Genomic DNA, 20,938 nt, shown 5'->3' with positions numbered 1-20,938 from the left:
TTAGGGAATTGGTGAAAATACTACAATTTAGTAAAGTTAGTGGGACTTGGGGCACCTGGGTGGCTCTGATCCTGGGGTCCTGAGATGAGTCCCACATCAGGCTCCCTGCATGGAGCCTGCTTCTCCCTCTGCCTGTGTCTCTGCCTCTTTCTGTGTGTCTCATGAATAAATAAATAAAATCTTTTTTTAAAGCTAGCGGGAATCATGAGTGTATGTGGTGTAGGTGGGTGGGTGGGTATGTGTGTGTGTGTGTCATTAGAGAGCAGTAAAGGCATCAGGGGGATGAAGTCAGAGTCCCTTCTGACTCTCTCTAGGAAAGAGCAGGCCTGATGTCCGTTATGCTCAAGGCTTTGGGATCAGAGGAGAGGGAATGTTCATAAGGATTTTGAGAAGTATGTGGAGTTTCAAAAATTACACTTCATATACCTATGTCTCATGAGTTTCAGAATCTATTCAGAATCTTTTTGCTTGGTAGGGTCATACAGAACACAAAGCGGTGCAGGCAAGTGGACTAAAAAAAAAGGGGGTGAGAACTCTTACCTTAGCCCTTATGTCTTATAAGTTATTGTAAACTTATTATTTGTTCCCACTAGCTTTCCGATGCTTGAAACAGCTTGAATGGGGGATGGTTTTTTGTTTGTTTGTTTTTTAATTCCAAACTGAAAAAATGGACTTAAATCCCTTGGAGACAACTTTGTCCCCACAGGAAAATGATTTAAACTCATTAACCAGGCTGTGTGAAATTGAATAAATGAAACTCAATTTAAAATAGGGCCAGGAAAAAAAAATAAATAAAAATAAATATAATATAAAATAAAATAAAATAAAATAAAATAAAATAAAATAAAATGAAATAGGGCCAGGAGCAACGAAGGGATGGTGCTCACTCAGTATCAGTCACCGCTTACTTTATATAACCCAGCAGGAAGGAGGAAGGTTTTCTCCTTACCCAGCAGTGACCCAGCCAATGAGAAACCATCACAACTGGCAACTCTCCTTCTCCTATGAACTTTCCTCCAAAGCAACCCCTCCCAATTCCCTCCTTTCCTCCATAAAAGCAAGGCCCTCCCCTCTGTTCTTCGTTCCTCTCTCCTTTTTTTTTTTCCTCTCTCCTTCTTGCCTCCAGAGTGCTGAAGTTTGCATGTCCTAAGTTGCAATTCCTCTGCTATTCCCAGATAAACTCATCATCTTTGCTGGTTAAATAACTGGCTATTTTATTTTTAAGGCTGATAGTTGTAAAGATCTTTCTTCAGCAGAGTATAATCAAGTGAGGGTAGGGAGGGCCCTGGAAGTCAGAGGGAATGAGAGCAGCCCTTTGCACAGAGAAGCTAAGGATGAGGAGGGATGGAAACCTGCAAACTAGTACACAGCTGGCTCAAGACCAGACTATCTGACTGGGCATATGTTCCAAATGGCCTGGGCCTGCTTATCTTTTCCTAGCTTTATGGGTATTCTCAGAATCAGAGCGATGATGAAAGGGGGTTCTTACAGGAAGTTGGGCTGGAGAGGTTCTTTGCATGAATGAGGTTCAATCAGTACCCCCAGGCCCAGCCAAACTCCTATCACAGGCATCAGGGAGGAGTGAAAAACCCTTCCTGAAGTGCTAGTTCCTATATTCCCTTTCTTCCTGCAACTCAGCCTGCCAGCAAGTCACACTATGGCTAAAAGGCATTGGTTTTCTTCCCCCAAAGTGGTTTGTTCACTTCTCAATGCAAGCCTTTACTTTTCATTGACTCTGCTAGCCAGTCAAGCATGCCTCCCCAGCTAACATTGCGTCCCAGTGTGAGAGCTGCCAGAGGAAGTTCTGGATGGGTAAGATCCGCTGGCTTGATCAGCTGGTCTGACCCATGGCCATGGAAATTCCATCACTGCATCTAGACACTAAGAAAAAACTTGCAGATACTACCACCAGTGGCTTACAGTCTTTCTAACACTTTTGTGTCTAGAAAACATAGCACCGTGCTATGGTTACAGGAACAATGACAAAAATCCGTCAAATCTATGTTAGCTTCTTTCCTCTTCTATAGAAAGAGTGTGTGGGCATTTGTGCGTTGGGGGGTCGCGGGGAGCAGTGTGAACGTTTGCCCGGCCTAGTTTACAGGAGTTGTTGAAAGTACTACAGGTGAGCAATACTTGGCAGCACCCCACGATTTAGGATTTTAAGTATTTTTAAATCTCTTATCCCTTGGTCATCCAAACACACCAGATCATTAGCTTTATGTTGAGTTAGTAAAAATGATCATGTTCCTTTTCCTAGTTCTAAAATAATCAAGTGGGTAGGGCAGGAGAAAGACCTGGGAAGATCTGAGTGATGAACTGTGTTATGAATTGATCCCAGAAAGTCTTTTTCTAGGATTTTCTTAGGCGCCCTTTACCACCTGGTGGACTCCCTTTAGAAACTGCTGGTAACTTGATGGGATGAGCACTGGGTGTTATGTGTTGGCAAGTCGAACTTCAATAAAAACGAATTAAAAAGAAAATAAAAATTAAAAAAAAAGAAAGAAAGAAAGAAAAAGAAACTGCTTGTAAGTAAGGAGTCTCCCAGGCTCCGGCCCCAGCCCATCGGGCAGGCTCTGGAAGTCGAAGGGGCCTTCTACAGATTCGGGGTCAGGATTTGCAACCCAGGATGAAAATGTGCATGGGGGGGGGGGGTCTCTGGCTATACTTCTGACCCCTTAGACCTCAGCCTCCAGCCCTAATTTGGCTTCTCCCGGGGGTTGATTGGACGGACAGCCGACCAGAAGTGGGACGTGACCAGAAAGCCTCTTATCTCCGCCTTCGCATCCTCAGCACCCGGCTCCCGGGTTTGGGGGCCCGCCCTCCTGGGGAGGCGCACCCTCTTATCTCCCCGGCGCGCCCCTGCAGGCGGAGCAGCCGGACCGCAGCTCCCAGCAGCCCCCGCCTCCCATCGGCCTCCCCCGCCTCCCAGCAGCCGCACCGCAGCTCCCAGCAGCCGGACTACAGCTCCCAGCAGCCCCGCCTCCCATCGGCCGGACTACAGCTCCCAGCAGCCCCGCCTCCCATCGGCCTCCCCCGCCTCCCAGCAGCTCCCGCCACCCATCGGCCTCCCCCGCCTCCCAGCAGCCGCACCGCAGCTCCCAGCAGCCGGACTACAGCTCCCAGCAGCGCCCGCCTCCCATCGGCCGGACTACAGCTCCCAGCAGCCCCCGCCTCCCATAGGCCTCCCCCGCCTCCCAGCAGCCGCACCGCAGCTCCCAGCAGCCGGACTACAGCTCCCAGCAGCCCCCGCCTCCCATCGGCCGGACTACAGCTCCCAGCAGCCCCCGCCTCCCATCGGCCGCCCGGCTCTTCTGCGCCCCAGGTCGCGTCTGCAGGCGCGGGTGCCGACTTGGGCCGCGGCAGCTCGGGGACCGACCCGGGGACGCGGCCGCGGGCAGCATGGCCTTGCGCCTGGGCGGGCTGAGCGCGGGCTCGTGCTGGCGAGCGGCGCGGGGCGGCGGCGGCGGGCTGAGCGCCGGGGCCGGGAGCCGCGCGGCGGGACGCACCTGCCGGCCGCCGGGCGCCGCGGGCCGGGAGCCGAGCCGGGGCCTGGGGCACAGCCCGGCGGCGAGAGGAGGCCCCCGGCCGGGCACCGGGCTGAGCGGGGCGCTGGCCGGGCTGGCGGGGCTGGCGGGGCTGGCGGCCGCCGCCTTCGGGCGCGCGGAGCGGGCGGAGGCGGAGCCCAGGAGCCGGGGGCCGCGGAGCCCGTCGCCGGGGAGGCGGCAGGACGGCGAGGACGACGACGACGACGACGAGCTGGGCCGCCGCTGCCGCTGCTTCATGGCGCCGCCGGTGACCGCCCTGCGCGAGCTGCGGGCCAGGCCGGGCGACATGAAGACCAGGATGGAGCTGCTGGTGCTGGAGACGCAGGCGCAGGTGTGCCGGGCGCTGGCGCAGGTGGACGGCGGCGCCCGCTTCTCCGTGGACCGCTGGGAGAGGAAGGAAGGTGAGCGGCCCGGCGGGGCGGGGGGCGGGGCGGGCGGGGGCGGCCGTCCGCCGAGGGTGCGCCAGGCCGTGAGCCCCGCGGCCCCTGAGCCCCGCGTCCCCGCCCCGGTCCCCGTCCCCGTCCGTCCGCGGCCCCTGAGCCCCGCGTCCCCGTCCCCTGTCCCCGTCCCCGTCCGTCCGCGGCCCCTGAGCCCCGCGTCCCCGTCCCCGGTCCCCGTCCCCGTCCGCCCGCGGCCCCTGAGCCCCGCGTCCCCGTCCCCGGTCCCCGTCCCCGTCCGTCCGCGGCCCCTGAGCCCCGCGTCCCCGTCCCCGGTCCCCGTCCCCGTCCGTCCGCGGCCCCTGAGCCCCGCGTCCCCGTCCCCGGTCCCCGTCCGTCCGCGGCCCCTGAGCCCCGCATCCCCGCCCCGGTCCCCATCCCCGTCCGTCCGCGGCCCCTGAGCCCCGCATCCCCGTCCCCGGTCCCCGTCCGCCCGCGGCCCCTGAGCCCCGCGTCCCCGCCCCGGTCCCCGTCCCCGTCCGTCCGCGTCCCCGCCCCGGTCCCCGCCCCGTCCGTCCGCGGCCCCTGAGCCCCGCATCCCCGCCCCCGTCCGTCCGCGGCCCCTGAGCCCCGCATCCCCGTCCCCGGTCCCCGTCCCCGTCCGTCCGCGGCCCCTGAGCCCCGCATCCCCGTCCCCGGTCCCCGTCCCCGTCCGTCCGCGGCCCCTGAGCCCCGCATCCCCGCCCCGGTCCCCATCCCCGTCCGTCCGCGGCCCCTGAGCCCCGCATCCCCGTCCCCGGTCCCCGTCCGCCCGCGGCCCCTGAGCCCCGCGTCCCCGCCCCGGTCCCCGTCCCCGTCCGTCCGCGTCCCCGCCCCGGTCCCCGTCCCCGTCCGCCCGCGGCCCCTGAGCCCCGCATCCCCGTCCCCGGTCCCCGTCCCCGTCGGTCCGCGGCCCCTGAGCCCCGCATCCCCGTCCCCGGTCCCCGTCCCCGTCCGCCCGCGGCCCCTGAGCCCCGTCCCCGGGCGGCGCGGTTGACGGCGGTCCCCTCGGAGCCCTAAGGTCATCTTCAGCCGCGGAGCCTGCGTGTCCGAGTTGTCCTTGAGCAGCGGCCCTCCCCCGACTCCCCCGTCTCCCCGTCTCCCCCGTTTCTCGGGCGCATTCACCCCTTCTCCTCCTGGAGGAAACGTGAGATTGCCTCCTGCCCGGCCCGGACTCCAGCCCGCGGCCACCTTGTGTCCCTGCGTCTTGTTCTCAAGGGGCGCGAGGACCGCTTGCGTGTCAGTAGCTCTGCCTGCACCGCCAGGTTTCCTACTGGGAACATCTTTCCTTCCAACGGCCAGAAAACTTCAGTATTAAAGCCCAGTTGTTCAGATTAGTGGTTGTCAACAGGAGGGGGCGAGGGGAGCGGGCAGAATGACCCAGGGGAGCCGGGGGTGCAAACTGTGTTATGAAGTAACTCATGAGAATATAACGCACAGCTTGGGGACTATGGTCAAAAATACCGTATTGCGTGTTTTAAAGTTGCTAAGGGAGTAGAGCTTGAAAATTCTCATTGTAAGGAAAAAATTTCGTAATTCTGTGATGACCTAAGTAGGCTTATTTTGCAACATATACAAACATTTAAATCATTGCATCAAAAAAATAAATCATTGCGTCATACGCCTGACACTAATATATGTCAATAATACTTTAATAAAGAAAACCCCAGTTTTTAGAGAATCATGTATTCATGACCTTGTTATTGCCTGTGGAGTGAAAACCCCACATCTTGGTCATAAATTTGAGGAATTCCTGACTTCTTAGCCAGGAATACTACTGCCGCTTCTCCTCAGCGGACTTTGAGCTGTGAAACCGCCACATTGATATTAAACGAGGCTAAATGTGGTCTTCAAAGTGTTTTCCATTCTGTAATGTAATGTCTGAACCAGACAAGCTCAAGTACTAGAATAGCTACTGCGGTCTTCAGAAGTTACTGAATTTTTGGTGTACCTCTGTTTCTCATTAATGAAATGAGATTAGAAATAATATATGAGGGTATTATCAGGTTGGATGTATGTGAAGTGCTTACAATACTGTGTGATGCATAGAAAGACAAATTGTTGGGCCCGCTTGCCAGCTGTGTGATCTTATCTGTGATAAGGTGTTTTATCTTTCTGGACCTCATTTTCTCATTTGAAATGTGCAGGGGGCGGGTAGTTTGCACTGGGTCATCTTACGTCCCATCCAGCTCTAAAAATTCTTAAAAACAAAACAAGGCAAACAGGTACCTCCATAAAACAGTTGGCTTGATGGTAACTCTAATGTTTAAAAAACAAACTAGCAAAAAATAAATAAAAAATAAAAAATAAGCTAGCTATTAAGCATAAAGCTCAGATACTTAAATATTAATATGTGTCTTAACTCAGTTTAAGGTTCCCAATCCCTGAAGAGTTCAAATAGCTACCATTTTTTTTTAATTGCCTGTAAGCAGAATTAAATGGTAAATGACACACTGAGAAAAAAACATTTGAAATAATAGGAAGCTCTTAAATTCTATAATAGAATACCCCTCAAATATACCCATGCCTGTTTTTAATCTCAGCCTCCTCTCATATATCATAACCAACGCATGCCATTTTGAACAGTAGTTGAAGGGAAGATATTATGTGATTCTTTTTTTTTTTTTTTTTTTTTAAGATTTATTCACGAGAGACACAAAGAGAGGTGGAGAAACAGGCAAAGGGAGAAGCAGGCTTCATGCAGGGAGCCGAAGGCAGAGGCTCTACCACTGAGGCACCCAGGCATCCCTTTCCTGTGTTTATTTTAGTTGTAGAAGAAATCTTCAGTTTAGTGATGTGGGGAAGGTGTAGTTTTTGCCCCCTCTCAGTAGCAGTGTCGTCAAGCTAAGCTGATTACCTGATTTTATTGTATTTAAAAATTATACATATACTGATGTTATAGAAGATTTGGAGAAGAGGAAGATAACTCCTCATCCCACCACCTTCATGCAAGGGTTATATTTGATTTTGCTGTACCCTTATGCTCTCTCCTCATTTTCTGTTTCTATACACAGGAGGTGGTGGCATCAGCTGTGTACTTCAAGATGGGCATGTTTTTGAAAAGGCTGGGGTGAGCATTTCTGTTGTTCATGGGAATCTTTCTGAGGAAGCAGCAAAACAAATGAGAAGCCGAGGAAAAAATCTGAAGACTAAAGATGGTAAATCAGTCTCCATAGCCTATCACAGTCCTTTCAAACTTCTTTTTTTCCCTTCACAAGTTTTATTTGTAAAATAAACAGTGCTTCTGTAAAAAAAAAAAAAAAAAAAAAAAAAACGACAAAAAAAGCCATTTGGGTGCATATACCAGAGAAGCATGTTCACATTTACTTTTTAAAAATTGGTTTTTTAAAAGACATAAAAGCAGCTCTTGAAAATTGCTTCAGAAACTAAGTTGGAGTTAATCAAGCCTGCTGGTTGAGTGCTGCTCACTTCATGTTTTACTTTCCAGGTAAATTGCCATTTTCAGCTATGGGCGTGAGCTCTGTTATCCACCCCAAGAATCCTCATGCGCCTACTATCCATTTCAACTACAGATACTTTGAAGTAGAAGAAGCCGACGGTAAGCATCCCTGGAGGTGTGCAAAATATTATTGTGCAAAATGTGTGTTTTAAAACAAGGCAGAGGGTATGATCTAAATGTGAGAAAGAGTATATAAATCTTTTTTTTTTTTTAAAGATTTTATTTATTCATGAGAGACACAGAAAGAGTGGCAGAGACACAGGCAGAGGGAGAAGCAGGCTCCATGCAGGGAGTCCGATGTGGGACTCAATCCTGGGCCCTGAGCGGAAGGCAGACGTTCCACCACTGAGTCACTAGGTGCCCCAGAATACATAAATCTTAACTAGGTTTTTCAGGAGGCATATGAAGCCTTACTCCTTGGCTAGTGCAATGGATTGTACACTAAAGGTGAAAAGAGAAAATAGTATTGGCTGGGCTGTGACTTCCCCATATTGCCTTCAACACAGAAGGAATGATTTAAGGAATATCAAATTCAGAGTGCACACAGGGTTCTTTGCCCAAGAAAAGAAATCCTCAGGAAGTCCACAGGAAAACCTTATTATGTACAAGGTTATATTGAAATGGAGGATTTGCTTTTGGAAAAAGTCTTCCACGTGCGTTGGTTCACTAGTCCCCAGCATACTGTCTGTGGGCTTAAGATAGGGTGAAGCCTATTATGGTGCCTATTGTGGACATGTAGTTCCAGCCCCGGTCTCTCTAGGCTGGGCCGGGTGTTTCCGCCCAGCAGAGCATCCATGCGGTGCCACTCTGGGGCTCTTGGTGTCTCTGCAGTGATGGCATTTAAAGGCCAGGTATTTAACTTGCATTTTGAAGACATTCCGTTCGGTTCAACCTTGTCATGGTAGAAGTCGATCACTGGTACTGGCAGTCTGTCGACCCAACCGAGCACATGAAATAGTTATTCTCAGATGTCAAGTTGTGTCCGTCTGCAAGTGTTTCCTGGAGTAAGGGGCGGGGCAGTGGTTTTTAATTCAGGCAACATCAGAATCTCCAGGGGTGTTTTTTATAAACCGTAGATGCTTGGGCCAGAGATTTGCTTGTTTTTTGCTTGTTTGTTCTTTAAATTGTGACCTAGCAGAGGCATTTAACGCTCTTCATGTGATTCTGATACGCAGCCAGACTCGAGATCTACTGCCTGGCCCACCCACATGGTGTTTCCTCATTCACTGCCATGCGTGTCCTTTCCCTGTCTGGTTCTACTCTCTCACTTTTTAATTTCCTACTTCTCTTTCTGCTTTTACCTTTTCTTTCCTGCTTAGGCTTTCCTGGGCATTCAGAGCTAAATTTAGTTAAATACTTTTTTGATTGTCCCCCATTTCATGTTTAATAAACGAATCTGATAAACTCACTTTGCAGATACAAGTAGTGCGCTGCCTCTCACAGTCCAACGTCTGCATGAGAATCTCATGCCTTGGTTTTGTAGGTAACAAGCAGTGGTGGTTTGGCGGTGGGTGTGACCTTACTCCAACATACTTGAACCAAGAGGATGCTGTCCATTTTCACAGAACTCTGAAGGAGGCCTGTGACCAGCATGGTCCTGATCTCTACCCTAAATTTAAAAAATGGTAGGTAAAGGTATTGTCAATACATCTAAAATACATTTCATTCCTTCCTTTTGTAGGTCCTAAAGGCAATTACCGTGTTGCCTTTTTCAACTTATGAAGGTAGATCTGTTTTCTTTGCCCATTTAGAAGTGGGATACCCATTTGAAGCAGTCTTACTAAGTTACTTACTTAGAAATATTTGAATGTCTGTAATAAAAATTGGGTAGCAGCATATTTTTGACTGCAAAAATAATTTAGGATAGAAATTTTAACGTGATCTATGCCTGAGAATTAGAGGCTTTTTAATCCTGGGGTAGGATATCTACTCCTCCTCCCAGTTGAGAACTGTTGTTGCCATGGGAACATTAGGACTTGGAGGGGGTTGGAGAACTATTAGGGAGCGATGCAAATATACCAGATGCTTTGCGCAAGGAGAAGAGTGGGATTGGACACTGTGTTAAAGAAACTCGAATGATAAAGGAAAGGGAAACAAATGTGTTGTGAGGAGATCCAGGATATTTGGTAGATGTGAAATGGAGTCCAGGCATTAATTGTTTGGAATAAGAGTGAAGTACCCAACCTGCTTAGAGATAATTGGCATTCCTGAAAAAGGAGGGGGAGAAGAGGTTTTGGTGTTTTTTGTTTGTTTGGGTGGGGGTAGTTTTGCTTTGCTTTTAGAACTAATAATTGTGGAATCTTGATATTATTTATGTAAGATGCAGAGTCCAGCTTTAAGACTCTCAGAAAGGGTATATTCTCTTTTCCATCGATATTACCACTGATAATTGCATAGTGGTGGGAGCATAGAGACATGGTGGAGGGTTGTTTTTTGTTGTTGTTGTTTTGTTTTTTTTTCTCTCTCACAAATCAGCATCCTTCCAGGAAGAGGACTGGTATGGGTGACATTGGGTGACATTTTTTGGTTTCCTCTTATTGCTATTATTGAGATGATTCTATCTGGGTGATATTAGTTACTAAGATATTGAGGATGCAGGTTAGTTAAAAATAAGCTTTCAGTATAAGTATGTAGCAAATTTCTTAATTTCATAATTTCATGGAGATTTTGAATTAGGGTGATTTGGTTAAAGCTGATTTCACAACCTTACTCAGGATGTACTTCAACTATGTTAATAAAATGTGCATGGAGGGGCATCTGGGTGGCTTAGTGGTTGAGCATCTGCCTTCAGCTCAGGTCATGATCCCGGGATCCGGGATCGAGTCCCATATTGGGCTCCCCGCAGGGAGCCTGCTTCTCCCTATTCCTGTGTCTCTGCCTGTCCCTGTGTCTCTCATGAATAAATAAATAAAATCTTGAAAAAAAAAAAAAAGATGTACATGGAAAAGAAGGCCAACAAATCAGTCAAGGGGAATCATACCAGTGTATCAGCTCTAGGGATTTGCAGCTACTACCTTTGTTTTTTTTTTTTTTTTTTAAGCTAGAAGGCTATTTTTTTTTTTTAAATTAAGGCTATTTTTAATAGAATCTTTTAAATGGCTTTTAGTTTTTGTTCGTACAGGTTTTTCTATTTACAGATCATTATTCTTCTAGAGATCATCTAACAAGCTATTTCGACACTGTAAACTATTCTACAAATTTAGCATTTAGGAAATAATTTTTAGGAAACCCGCTCTAGTAGGCACAGTGAGGGGGAAGACTCGACCAGATGGATAGTTTGCTGTGCGGGCTCACAGAGTAACCTTTCATACGTCTGTAGGTGTTCTCTGAACGGCTCCTGTGCCAGCCCCTCCCTCAGTCATGCGTACTATAGGGCCCTCACTCTATTGCTGAAGAGACCTTAGAGATTATTTACTGTACCTTTCTTTGGTGAATAAAGATCTGACTCAGGAGCCAAAGGGTTGGTTCCCAGACACAGACTTGGTTGGTGGTGTTGCTAGAGGAGTCCTGTCCAGCCTCTTGGAGAAGCAGCAGTGCTGCCGAAGGCAGTCACATCACTCGTTTTAAGAAATACGCTATTAATACTGGACTCTTTGTTTCTTTTTTATTAAAGTTTTTAGAGTTCCATATCCTCTCCATAGACATGTGTTAAATTCCCTACTTGCATTGCACATAAGAGCACGAGCATTTTCTATGTGGGCGCTAACTTGGGGGAAATCTGTCTAAAGCCCTAGTGTCATTTCAGAGTTGGAGGAAAAGTAAGGCCACCGTGTGGGCACTAGTCAAGGATAGCGCCCTAAGCTGGAAAGCTCACATTGATCCTTGACATGGCTTTCCTGTGTTTTCCAGGTGTGATGACTACTTTTTTATAGTCCATCGTGGGGAGAGGAGGGGCATCGGGGGCATCTTTTTTGATGACCTTGACTCTCCATCCAAGGAGGAAGTGTTTCGCTTTGTGCAGAGCTGTGCCCAGGCTGTTGTTCCTTCTTATATTCCTCTTGTGAAAAAGCACCACAATGACTCTTTCACGCCCCAGGAGAAGCTATGGCAGCAGCTCCGGAGAGGACGGTGAGTGAGCAACAGGAGAATATATCGTCTCATTGCATGACTGCTGGGGGAAGTGGGGCAGCAGGAGTCATAGTGGCTGGTGTGTTGTCTTGGGCAGTTACTTCATTAGAGGTGTATTAATACTATCCTGAGCTGCTTTTTATAGCTAGATGAATGTTAAATGCACATTAAAAATTGTGTGGAACAGTTTTATAAAAAGGGCAAAGTTGGGGCTCCTGGGTGGTTGAGCCTCTGCCTTTAGCTCAGATCATGATCTCGGGGTCCTGGAATTGAGCCCCGACACCTGCATCAGGTTCCCTGCTCAGTGGGGAGTCTGCTTCTCCCTCTGCTCCCCCACTCCCCTCAATGCTCATGTGTGAGCACACACTCTCTCTCAAATAAATAAAACGTTAAAAAAAGGCAAAATTTATTTCATTGTCTGTACATTAGAGACTCCTAGCAGCCATGTAGTGGTACTTGCTGAATTTAATTCGGCTGATTCCTTTGGGCCTTCTAGCAGTGCCTTCCAGCCTTATGCCAAGATATGGGCATCATTTAATGTTTTTGCTGCATTGTAAATTTGGACTCCCACACGTTTCTATTCATCTTTAAGATTTCATGGAGGTCATTATAATGGACATAGTCATCTCAGAGATCATTTATACTTAATGGTAATACTTACTAATTAGGGAGTCCTTTCTATGTGCCAGCCAAAACGTTAGACGGTTGGCATCTAGTCTTTATACAGCTGTGAGACGGGTCTGATTATCATCATTTTACAGATGATAAAACTTACTCCGAGAAAAGTAAGTCTCTTGCCCAAGATAACACAACTAGGAAATAAAAGACCCCAGATGTGGAAGCAGGTCACCGTGACTGGCAGTCTTTCCCTTACGTGGAGGACGTTACACAGCTGAAGCAGGTCTGTATGTCTTACCAGATAGTCACCTTAGCCACCCTGTTCTGTGCGCTGAGCTTGGTGAGCTAAGTCGGGTGACCACGTTGACGTCATCTGCACCCAGGGTATGCTTGCACATCGGCTCCAGGTGAGCCACTCTGCTAGCTCACGTCAGTCCTCATTGCGATCTTACTGCATGTGAGTTCTGGTCCCTAGCTGTAACACGGAGTTTCTCATGTATGTAATTCTGTCTCAGGCAAATAATAGTTCCAGTACTTAAGAAGGTAAGGCTAGTCCCTGAAAAGGCCAACTTAGGTAATGTTTCAAGTTTAAAGGTAAATATTTGTGTTTATTCTTTCTTACAGCTGCCTCTGTTATCTGGTCATTATTTAGAAACTTGGGGAGAATGGCAGTGATTACGTTTTCTTGTTAGAAGTTCTTAATGCATCTGTTTGGGACTTTTTTTTTTTTTTTGTCTCCTGATTTTTCAACTATATCTTTACTATTCCTCCCTTTTTTCACTTGATATTTATTATACTATCCCTCTAGGTAGGCACTATCCTAGTGACAAAGATGTGCATAACATGCATCTGGAAAAGAAGCTCCCAGTTTAGTGGGGAAGGTGTGCCTGAGAGGATAATTTAAAACTCTGTGCTGTTTTATTTCTTAAATTCCACATGTAAATGAAATCATAGGGTATTTGTCTTTCTCTGACTTATTTCACTTAGCCTTATACCCTGGAGCTCCATCCATGTTGTTACAAATGGCAAGATCTCATTCTTTTTTTATGGCTGAGTAATATGTGCAGTGTAAGAACCAAATGAACAAATAAAAAAGAAACAAAAAAACTAGACTCAAATACAGAGAACAAATTAGTGGTTACAAGCCGGGAGGTGGGTGGGAGATGTGAAATAGGGTGAAGGGGATTAAGAGTACACTTTTGGCGATAAGCACAGAGTAATGTACAGAACTGTTGAATCATATTGTACACCTGAAACTAATGTAACAATTATACGTCAATAAATATCCAATGAAAATCTACAAAAAAGAAAAAAAAAAACCCCTCAGGAAAATGCAGTGTTCTAGTTTTCATAGGATTTCATGTGCAAAGTGGACAGATTCTGTGAATACTAATTAGACAAAGCCTTAAAACTTCTAAGACATAGGAATAACGTTTTGTGTTCTTGCTGGTGTCTGTTATTTTGTGTTGGTTTTGGTCTTGGTGGCTGTTTCCCACAGAGAACCTCCTGCCACCACCTTTATCGGTAGGTTTTAAGAGGGCAGTCAACTCTGGGATTTAAGATAACCCAGCTCTTCACTGTGGTTGTCAGCATTGCCTTCACCTCCTTCCACGTGGCGCTCAGAGCCCTATCTGTATCTGCGCGGGCTCCGCTGCCTCCTGCCCCAAATAGGAGCTGCCCTTGCCCAGGTCAGGCTGCTTCTCTTTGGACTTTAGTCTCTTACTGGGTAATTTTTTTTAGTCTCTTATCCACTTACTGCTGTTCTCTCCCCAGACCTTGAACTTCAATCTTAGAGTCTTCTTTTCCATAGGAGAACAGAAACTAAGGATTTTTTTTTTTAATTTTAATTTTTTTAAAGTATGTCTGTTGATCAATCAGTTGATGAATTGATCTATCTGTTAGTAATCTCTACACCCAACATGGGGCTCAAACTCACAATCCTTAGGCTGAGTCTACCAACTAAGCCAGCCAGGCGCCCCAGAAACTAAAGATCTTTAACTTTGTTGTATTTTGGGAAAGGGAAACAGCATAAAATTTGGGTATCTGTTAAGTTGAAGGGAATGGCTAAGGTTCATGGTTTTCAGGCCCCTCAGGATGAATGTATCTGGAAGGATCAGAAAGAGCAGATCTAAGTGAAACCTAGTAGGAGTCAGAGAGGCATTTTTCACTCAAGAAAGGAAAGCAGTACAGGGATCCTCCCAGAAAATTCATTTAGAGAGTCCCTTGCAAGGGCCTTTGAAGAGACATCCGTACAGACTAGAGTAGCACAGCCATCCCTTGAATATCATGTTTCATAAAGGCAGCGTCCGGGGTGAACAAGGTGGCCGAGAGACCGAAATTCTTTTCCGTGGTCTTAGGAAGAAATTAAGACATTTTGCTTATATTATCTTTCGAAACAAGTAGAAGAAGGTATTAGTTATTGATGCACACAATTCAATCTGTGATGAATCAATACTGAGTACTAGAAAGGGATCCATAGATATAATTTCTTTACATTTCCTCAGGGCTTTTGGCAAGTTTCTACACAGAAGAGTGTTTTCTAAAAATTTAAGTACTGCGGGATTCTAGAGGCTGTCTTCCACCAGGTGTCATTAAAGCCTATGCAGTGGGCAAACAGACTGTCTGAGGGAAGTGGAGACCAAGAGAACAGCTTGTGAATGAGTTGAAAAATGATTTGAAAGGGGCACTGTTCACTGAATCTTCAGCTCTGTGGGTCATTTTACATTTATATGAGTAGGAAAAATTATCTTTGAACTTTAATGACCTTTTACAAAAAATCCCGTGAGGTCAAAGGCAGTCAGAGATTTAGAAGCCAGACAGAGTTTAGATCTGACACCGTGGCAGTTAATGGAAAATAAATTTATTGAACCAAGTTTTAGGTTGAGGCTAAAGACGTCTTTCTTAGCAAAATAAAGACTGTAGCTCAACCACTGCTTATTGTTATGGTTGCCACGAATCTGCCGGAAGACTGAATTATATCACTGCTCATCAGGGCTGTTACGTACTTTAAGAAAGGAAGTATCTAGAATATATTAGTAATTGTTACTCAATTCCTGTCAGCTGTACTTGGCCTTTCGATTACAACAGTTTTCACCATCTTAGTGCGTGGAAGTTACAGGTGGTGAAAAGTCTTCTGAAACATCTCAGACCTTGGGGCAAGGCCAGAGACAGCTGTTCTGTCCTGACGGAGGTGCCATTTCTTTCTCTTGATTGTTTTTGTGCTTTGCAGGTGTCAGCCCCGTGTCCACTCTGTTTACTTACTGGAAAACATAACCTCCTTGTTTGGTAACTGCTCTGTGTTGGCGCCGAATCTATATCGTATTGTTCGTTGGGTAGAATGCCTTTATTTATGCCTGTCCACGTGGAGAAGGCTTAGCTGGCTGCAGCCTGGGGCTCCTCTGTCTGTTCCAGCCGACGGGGAGGAGGACGGCAGGGGGCAGGGGCACCCCCACCCCCTGGGAGTGTCCTGCACGCGCTAATCTGCAGAAAGATTTTACTCAAGTGGCCCTACTGTTATTTGTTGTCTTTGTGGCAGGTATGTAGAATTTAACCTGCTGTATGATCGGGGGACAAAGTTTGGCCTCTTCACTCCGGGATCCAGGATCGAAAGCATCTTGATGTCTTTACCTCTAACCGCGCGGTAAGAATAACTCATCATGATAATTATTTCTCCGGTCTTAGTCGGCTGAGCCCCGCAAAACACAAACACTGACACTGTATACGTCTTACCTAAAGACTTCAGTGGTTTGACTTTGCTGACTTTATGATAAAATCATAGTCATATAATAAGGAAAATAATATTTTTTGTTTTTTTTAAAGTCAGGATGGATGATGTGACTTTGTGGGTGACGGCCGGGAAAGGATAGAGGGAGTGAGAACATAAGGTGGATGGCGACATCTAGGGGCCCAGAGCGACCTTCCTGACCTGGTAATTTTCTAGTAAGAGCTATGGGCAAAGCAAATTTATTCGAGCACATCAGATTTTTCAACTTTATTTCATTAGAAATTGTTACATTTATGAGGAAAAGTCTTGCTCTCCAGTGTGAAGCATCAAGCTTATTTGAAAGTATGAAGGAGTGTTGCTGGTGCTTGGCATCCTCTTTGTGCTTTACGTGCTGCTATGGTGAGCTTCCATAGAGGCTAACTGAACCTATGGGGGAATTTTTTATTTTTTGACTAGACTTCATGCCCAGTGTGGCACCTGATGTGGGGCTCGAACTCACAACCCTGAGGTCAAGACGAGCTGAGATCAAGGGTCGGATGCCAAACTGACTGAACCACCCAGGCAGCCCAATGAGGGGAATTTCAAAGACAGATCTATTTATGTTGGTGCTATTGGGTTGACTTTTGGGCTATAAGAACATGAGAATGGGAGAATTGGTCACCTGGGTGACCCAGTTGGCTAAGCAGCTGCCTTGGGCTCAGGTCATGATCCCAGGGTCCTGGGATCCAGCCCTGGGACAGGCTCCCTGCTCAGTGGGGAGTCTGCTTCTCCCTCTCTCCTTTCCCCTCCCCCTGCTCCTGCGCTCTCTTTCTCTCAAACAAATAAAATCTTAAAAAAAAAGAAACAGAATGATGTGTGTACACGATGAAATAGAAAAGATCAGGAAAAAAAGGAAAAACTACACAACTTGTTTTATAAGAGCTAGAATCTTCTTTTCTCTGTGAGTGTAAATGTCCAAATAAGAAGACTGCTGGGTGGCACCGAGGAAGGGCTGGCCTCTTTCTGCCGCGCAGATCTGTCCTGGTTAGGTTAGCACCCTGTATGGTTGTGACTGCCTTCAGAATGGCGTTCGCTCTGTCCTCGTACGACTGCTGTTGTTGGGATCACATGTCCTTAGCTGAAAGCTCACGCACATCCCTGCTAGGTGTTCCTGCCTCCCTGGAGACGAGACATGAAGAAAAAGTAGAGATAAGGTTTTAAGGTCTCCAGTTTTCTTCCTGGTTACTACTGGCCCCTACTTACAAGGTATTTTCTTAGCTGCAGGTATGGATGGATTATACATCAATCCCTTGCCCATCTGAACAGTTTACATGACAGGTCACTTTTAGCTTCTTAGAGTCTGTAGCAAGGGTGCACAAACTTCAGGCTGCAAGTGAATCCAAGACCACTTGTGATGTGACCTTATTTTACATAATTTACAGACCTTGAGCTAAGAATGAATTTTACATTTTTAGAAGATTATTAAAAACAGAAAAGACTATGCGAGAGACTGCAGCCCCACAAAGCCTAAATTAAAGTCATCTATTTTGTGATCCTGGATAGGACAAGTTTGCTAACCCCTGGTCTAAACCAGTGTCTGCCAGACTTCATTCTACAGCTCATTTCGACTATATTTGTATATTCTCTGAAGTATTATTTACCTAAATTTTATATCCCTTTTCTGACAGAAATTTTTTTTTAAAGATTTATTTATTTATTTATGATAGACACACAGAGAGAGAGAAGCAGAGGCAGAGACACAGGCAGAGAGAGAAGCAGGCTCCATGCCGGGAGCCCAGTGCGGGACTCGATCCCGGGACTCCAGGATCATGCCCTGGGCCAAAGCCAGGTGCCAAACCACTGAGCCACCCAGGGATCCCCATTTCTGACAGAATTTATTTAAAAAGGCAAACCAATATCATTGCCTTAAATAGAAAGTAACACATTAAAATAAATGCATAAGTATTTGCACATGAGTCATCAGAGGTTCTACATTGTATGAAACTGGTTTATGGTGAAAGTGTATTTTGACTCTGGGATATTAATATCAGCCAAAGTATGCTCTGGAATTATTAAAATGCTTTCTTTAACAGCAAATGTTTTTAAAAAGGCTGGTGAGTAAAAGGCATATTAGGTACATTGGAGACAAGGTATAAGACATTTTTTGCTCTTAGAATTTTTTTCATTTATTTTCAGTAAGGAGGTATGTGGATTGCTCATTATAACTTTTATTATTATTATTACATCTTTTGCTTTTGTTTTGGACCTGTTTAGATGGGAGTACATGCATTCACCCCCAGAGAACTCCAAAGAAGCGGAAATTCTAGAAGTTCTGCGCCATCCGAGAGACTGGGTGCATTGATGCATGCGGAGTGGCCTTCCTGGGGCTTGGGGGACACAGAATGTGTGCTGGCGGCGTTGCCACCGTGTGGCAGTTAATAACCTGTGTCCTGGAGCTCCAGTCTTCGCTCTGCGGTCTGCTTCCTGGGCAGATGCTGACATGTGTTTTAAGTACCACAAGTTTCCATTGGAAGCTGCCGGTGACAGGTGGTGAGATGGCAGCTTGTCAGAGTCTGTTGGTTGATACAAAACTCATTTATACTTTTAGGATCATTTTATATGACTAGTTTACAAAATATGAAATTGAGTTTCTAAGTGTTGAGTTAAGGGACTCTAAATATAGTGTCAGGAAACTTCTCATGCTGTTTCCATTTCAGATATTTTTTAAAGTTTTAGTTTCTGCCACAAAAATCTGTTGCGGGATAGATTTTATTTTCCATTCAGTGAAGTTAAGACTTAATAATTAGAAAGCAGCTTGAAAGGAAGGTAAAATTTTTACTTTGTTGTGACTGAAGTTTCGTTGAACATGATCTTTATATATCATGATATTGTAAAATGTTCATTTTTATGATATTTAGAACACTTGAAATTTTCTTAATATCTGCATGTGTTACAATTCAGTGATTGTAGTTGTTAACTCTGAAGTAATATCACTGTTACTTAAGGGACATCTAAGATGTGGTTCTGAATTTTGAAGAACTATAATTTGTTAATGTTGGATTCTCCGCACTTTTGAATGTGAAAGCTTATAACCCTGGAGTCTGATATTTATAATTTCCTATTCCAGACTTTTCTATATGGAAGTTTAAGAACAATCCTGGGGATATGAGTTAGGAAGTGTTTCTCATTTAGGAAATGAGAATTATTTTCCTTCGTTATTTAAAGTCAACTAGTGTGAGAAGCAGGTAGATGTTTAATAAACATATTTCTTTGTAAGATGGACTAAAATCATCCTCTTTTTAAATTAGAGATTCCATAGCTCTTTGCTCTTAAGAGAAAACCACAACAGAATTCTTAATGGGGCTTCTTTGTTCATCTAATATGAGTGTTTTTTTGTTTTTTTTTTTTTAGTGTATCTTATTTTACATAATCTATTGAAATTTAGGAGGAATAGTTTCTTCCTACATATTATTAAGCATTATCTTGGAATATGTTAAATGTATGTGATTATGTGTGTGACTTTTTAGGGCTGGAAAGTGTATGAACTCTTCAACCATCTTACAATAGATCCTCTGATAAATTTTATTGTGAAATATAGCTAAGATAGGTTTGTATTTTTAATTTTTTTAAGGATACCTGATGTAAGGAAGTTAAATATTCTTTAGTACTAAAACCATCGTTCCTCATTTTTAGGTATTTTACCCCAAAAAATATGTTTTGCACTCAGATTTCTAGAGCAGCTTTACTCCCGTTTCCAAAACTTGGAAACAACAGAAATGCCTATTAACAGATGACTGGATAAGCAAATGATGATACATCAATATGTGAAAATACTACTCATCGGTGAAAAGCAACAACTACTTGGGCAGACAGCAAGATGGCATTATGCCAAGTGAAAGAAGCCAGACACAAAAGAGAACTCACTGTAGGAGTACACTATGTGAAAACCTAGAAAAGCCAAAATTCAAACAAAAGAAAGTGCGTCAGTGGTTGCCAGGGCTAGAACTGGGGAATTGGTTTTGGAAGGGAACAAGAGAATATTTGAAGAGGATGGAAATGTTCTGTATATTGATTGTGGCAGTGATTACTAGGCTGTTCACGTTTATCAAAACTCATCGACCGTCACACTTGAAATCATGGAATTTTATTGTATGTATGATTTATACTTTAATAAAGCTGATAAAAAAATATAGGCATGTAGGAACAAATGGTCAAATAAACCTGTTTACTTTTTACAACAAAAAGTCTCGTATATAGATCTGCTAGTCTGCTTCATTGTGTGTAGGGCTTTCAGAGTCTGGGCATGGTACTAAGATGAAATTTCAAAATTTCAGAGTATCAGTTTTTCATATCCTTCAATAACCACGTATTTCTCTTACATATAAGACTGCCTGAGAGAAAAAAAAAACCCAAGAATTGAGTAACTATTAGAAAATAGGTCATTCTGCTATTATTCAAAATGAATTTCTCTCAAGTTCATATTGATGTTTATTCTGAGCCTATTAGGGGCCCAGGGTGTACCTCCACACGGCCTGAACACTTCCTGCCGGTGCTTGTACGTGCATACTAGTGGACGAAGGGATGGGAATTTGGGGAATGGCATGTAAATGCCTTGGAGCAAATGTCTCACCCCTACTTTATATCCATCACTGTAGTCTGCTTACCCACCTATTCACCTGAGTGTCTCAGGAGATAAAAACTTCTGCACCTGAAAGAGCACCCTGTTAGGAGGCTGAATAATCAGTTCTTTAGGACTTATCCTTCCATGTGTCTTTCGCTGTTCCGGTTCACGGAGACAGGAATCACCTGACCCCTCTGTGCCTAGGCTGGGACTCGAAGGCTGGGCTCAGCTTGGACTGTAGACCACAGTGCCTTCAGGTGGCGCAGGACACGGATTCCACTGAGCCGAGGCAGAGGCAGCGTGCTTGCCTTCTGAGCTAGCCGCAGAGATCAGTAGCTCTTCCTCCAAACTGCATTGGTTAGCAGGGACCCACTAAGGCCAGCTCCAGGTTCCAGGGGAAGGGAATTAGGTCCCCAAACCACAAAGTAAATTTGCTGCTTTCCCTTCAATACCCTGGTCAGCCTGTTGAGGATCCCTCTGGAAGGTCTGTTGACTTCCTAATCTGTC

At 45.8% G+C, this 20,938-nt stretch overlaps 1 protein-coding gene across 2 annotated transcripts; it reads left to right on the top strand.

The window, feature by feature from the left end:
• Positions 1-3,307: 3,307 nt before the first annotated feature.
• Positions 3,308-20,054, top strand: CPOX (coproporphyrinogen oxidase). 2 transcript variants are annotated; one of them, XR_007407960.1, is made up of 8 exons: positions 3,308-3,946; positions 6,976-7,119; positions 7,410-7,520; positions 8,905-9,046; positions 11,271-11,489; positions 15,643-15,747; positions 15,927-16,035; positions 18,085-20,054. XR_007407960.1 is itself a non-coding variant. In XM_025417061.3 (7 exons), exons 1-7 carry the CDS (start codon positions 3,400-3,402, stop codon positions 18,170-18,172), a joined length of 1,356 nt encoding a protein of 451 aa, XP_025272846.1. In that variant the 5' UTR covers positions 3,311-3,399; the 3' UTR covers positions 18,173-20,054. The 2 variants fall into 2 exon arrangements, 1 of the variants encoding a protein (XP_025272846.1); XM_025417061.3 differs by lacking the exon at positions 15,927-16,035 and having other exon boundaries at positions 3,311-3,946.
• The last annotated feature ends 884 nt before the right edge of the window (positions 20,055-20,938 follow it).

Source organism: Canis lupus, chromosome 33, assembly GCF_003254725.2.
Source record: "Canis lupus dingo isolate Sandy chromosome 33, ASM325472v2, whole genome shotgun sequence".
Classification (NCBI taxonomy): domain Eukaryota; kingdom Metazoa; phylum Chordata; class Mammalia; order Carnivora; family Canidae; genus Canis; species Canis lupus.
The sequence above is the reverse complement of the archived record's forward strand: the minus strand, read 5'-3'. Positions and strand labels throughout refer to the sequence as shown.

Bases quoted from the DNA above. Each gene is read 5' to 3' on its own strand.
- CPOX (XM_025417061.3), top strand. From the start codon at position 3,400: ATGGCCTTGCGCCTGGGCGGGCTGAGCGCGGGCTCGTGCTGGCGAGCG. The intron at 7,521-8,904 runs GTAAGCATCCCT...TTGGTTTTGTAG, and splicing joins TGAAGTAGAAGAAGCCGACG to GTAACAAGCAGTGGTGGTTT. The intron at 15,748-18,084 runs GTAAGAATAACT...GGACCTGTTTAG, and splicing joins TCTTTACCTCTAACCGCGCG to ATGGGAGTACATGCATTCAC.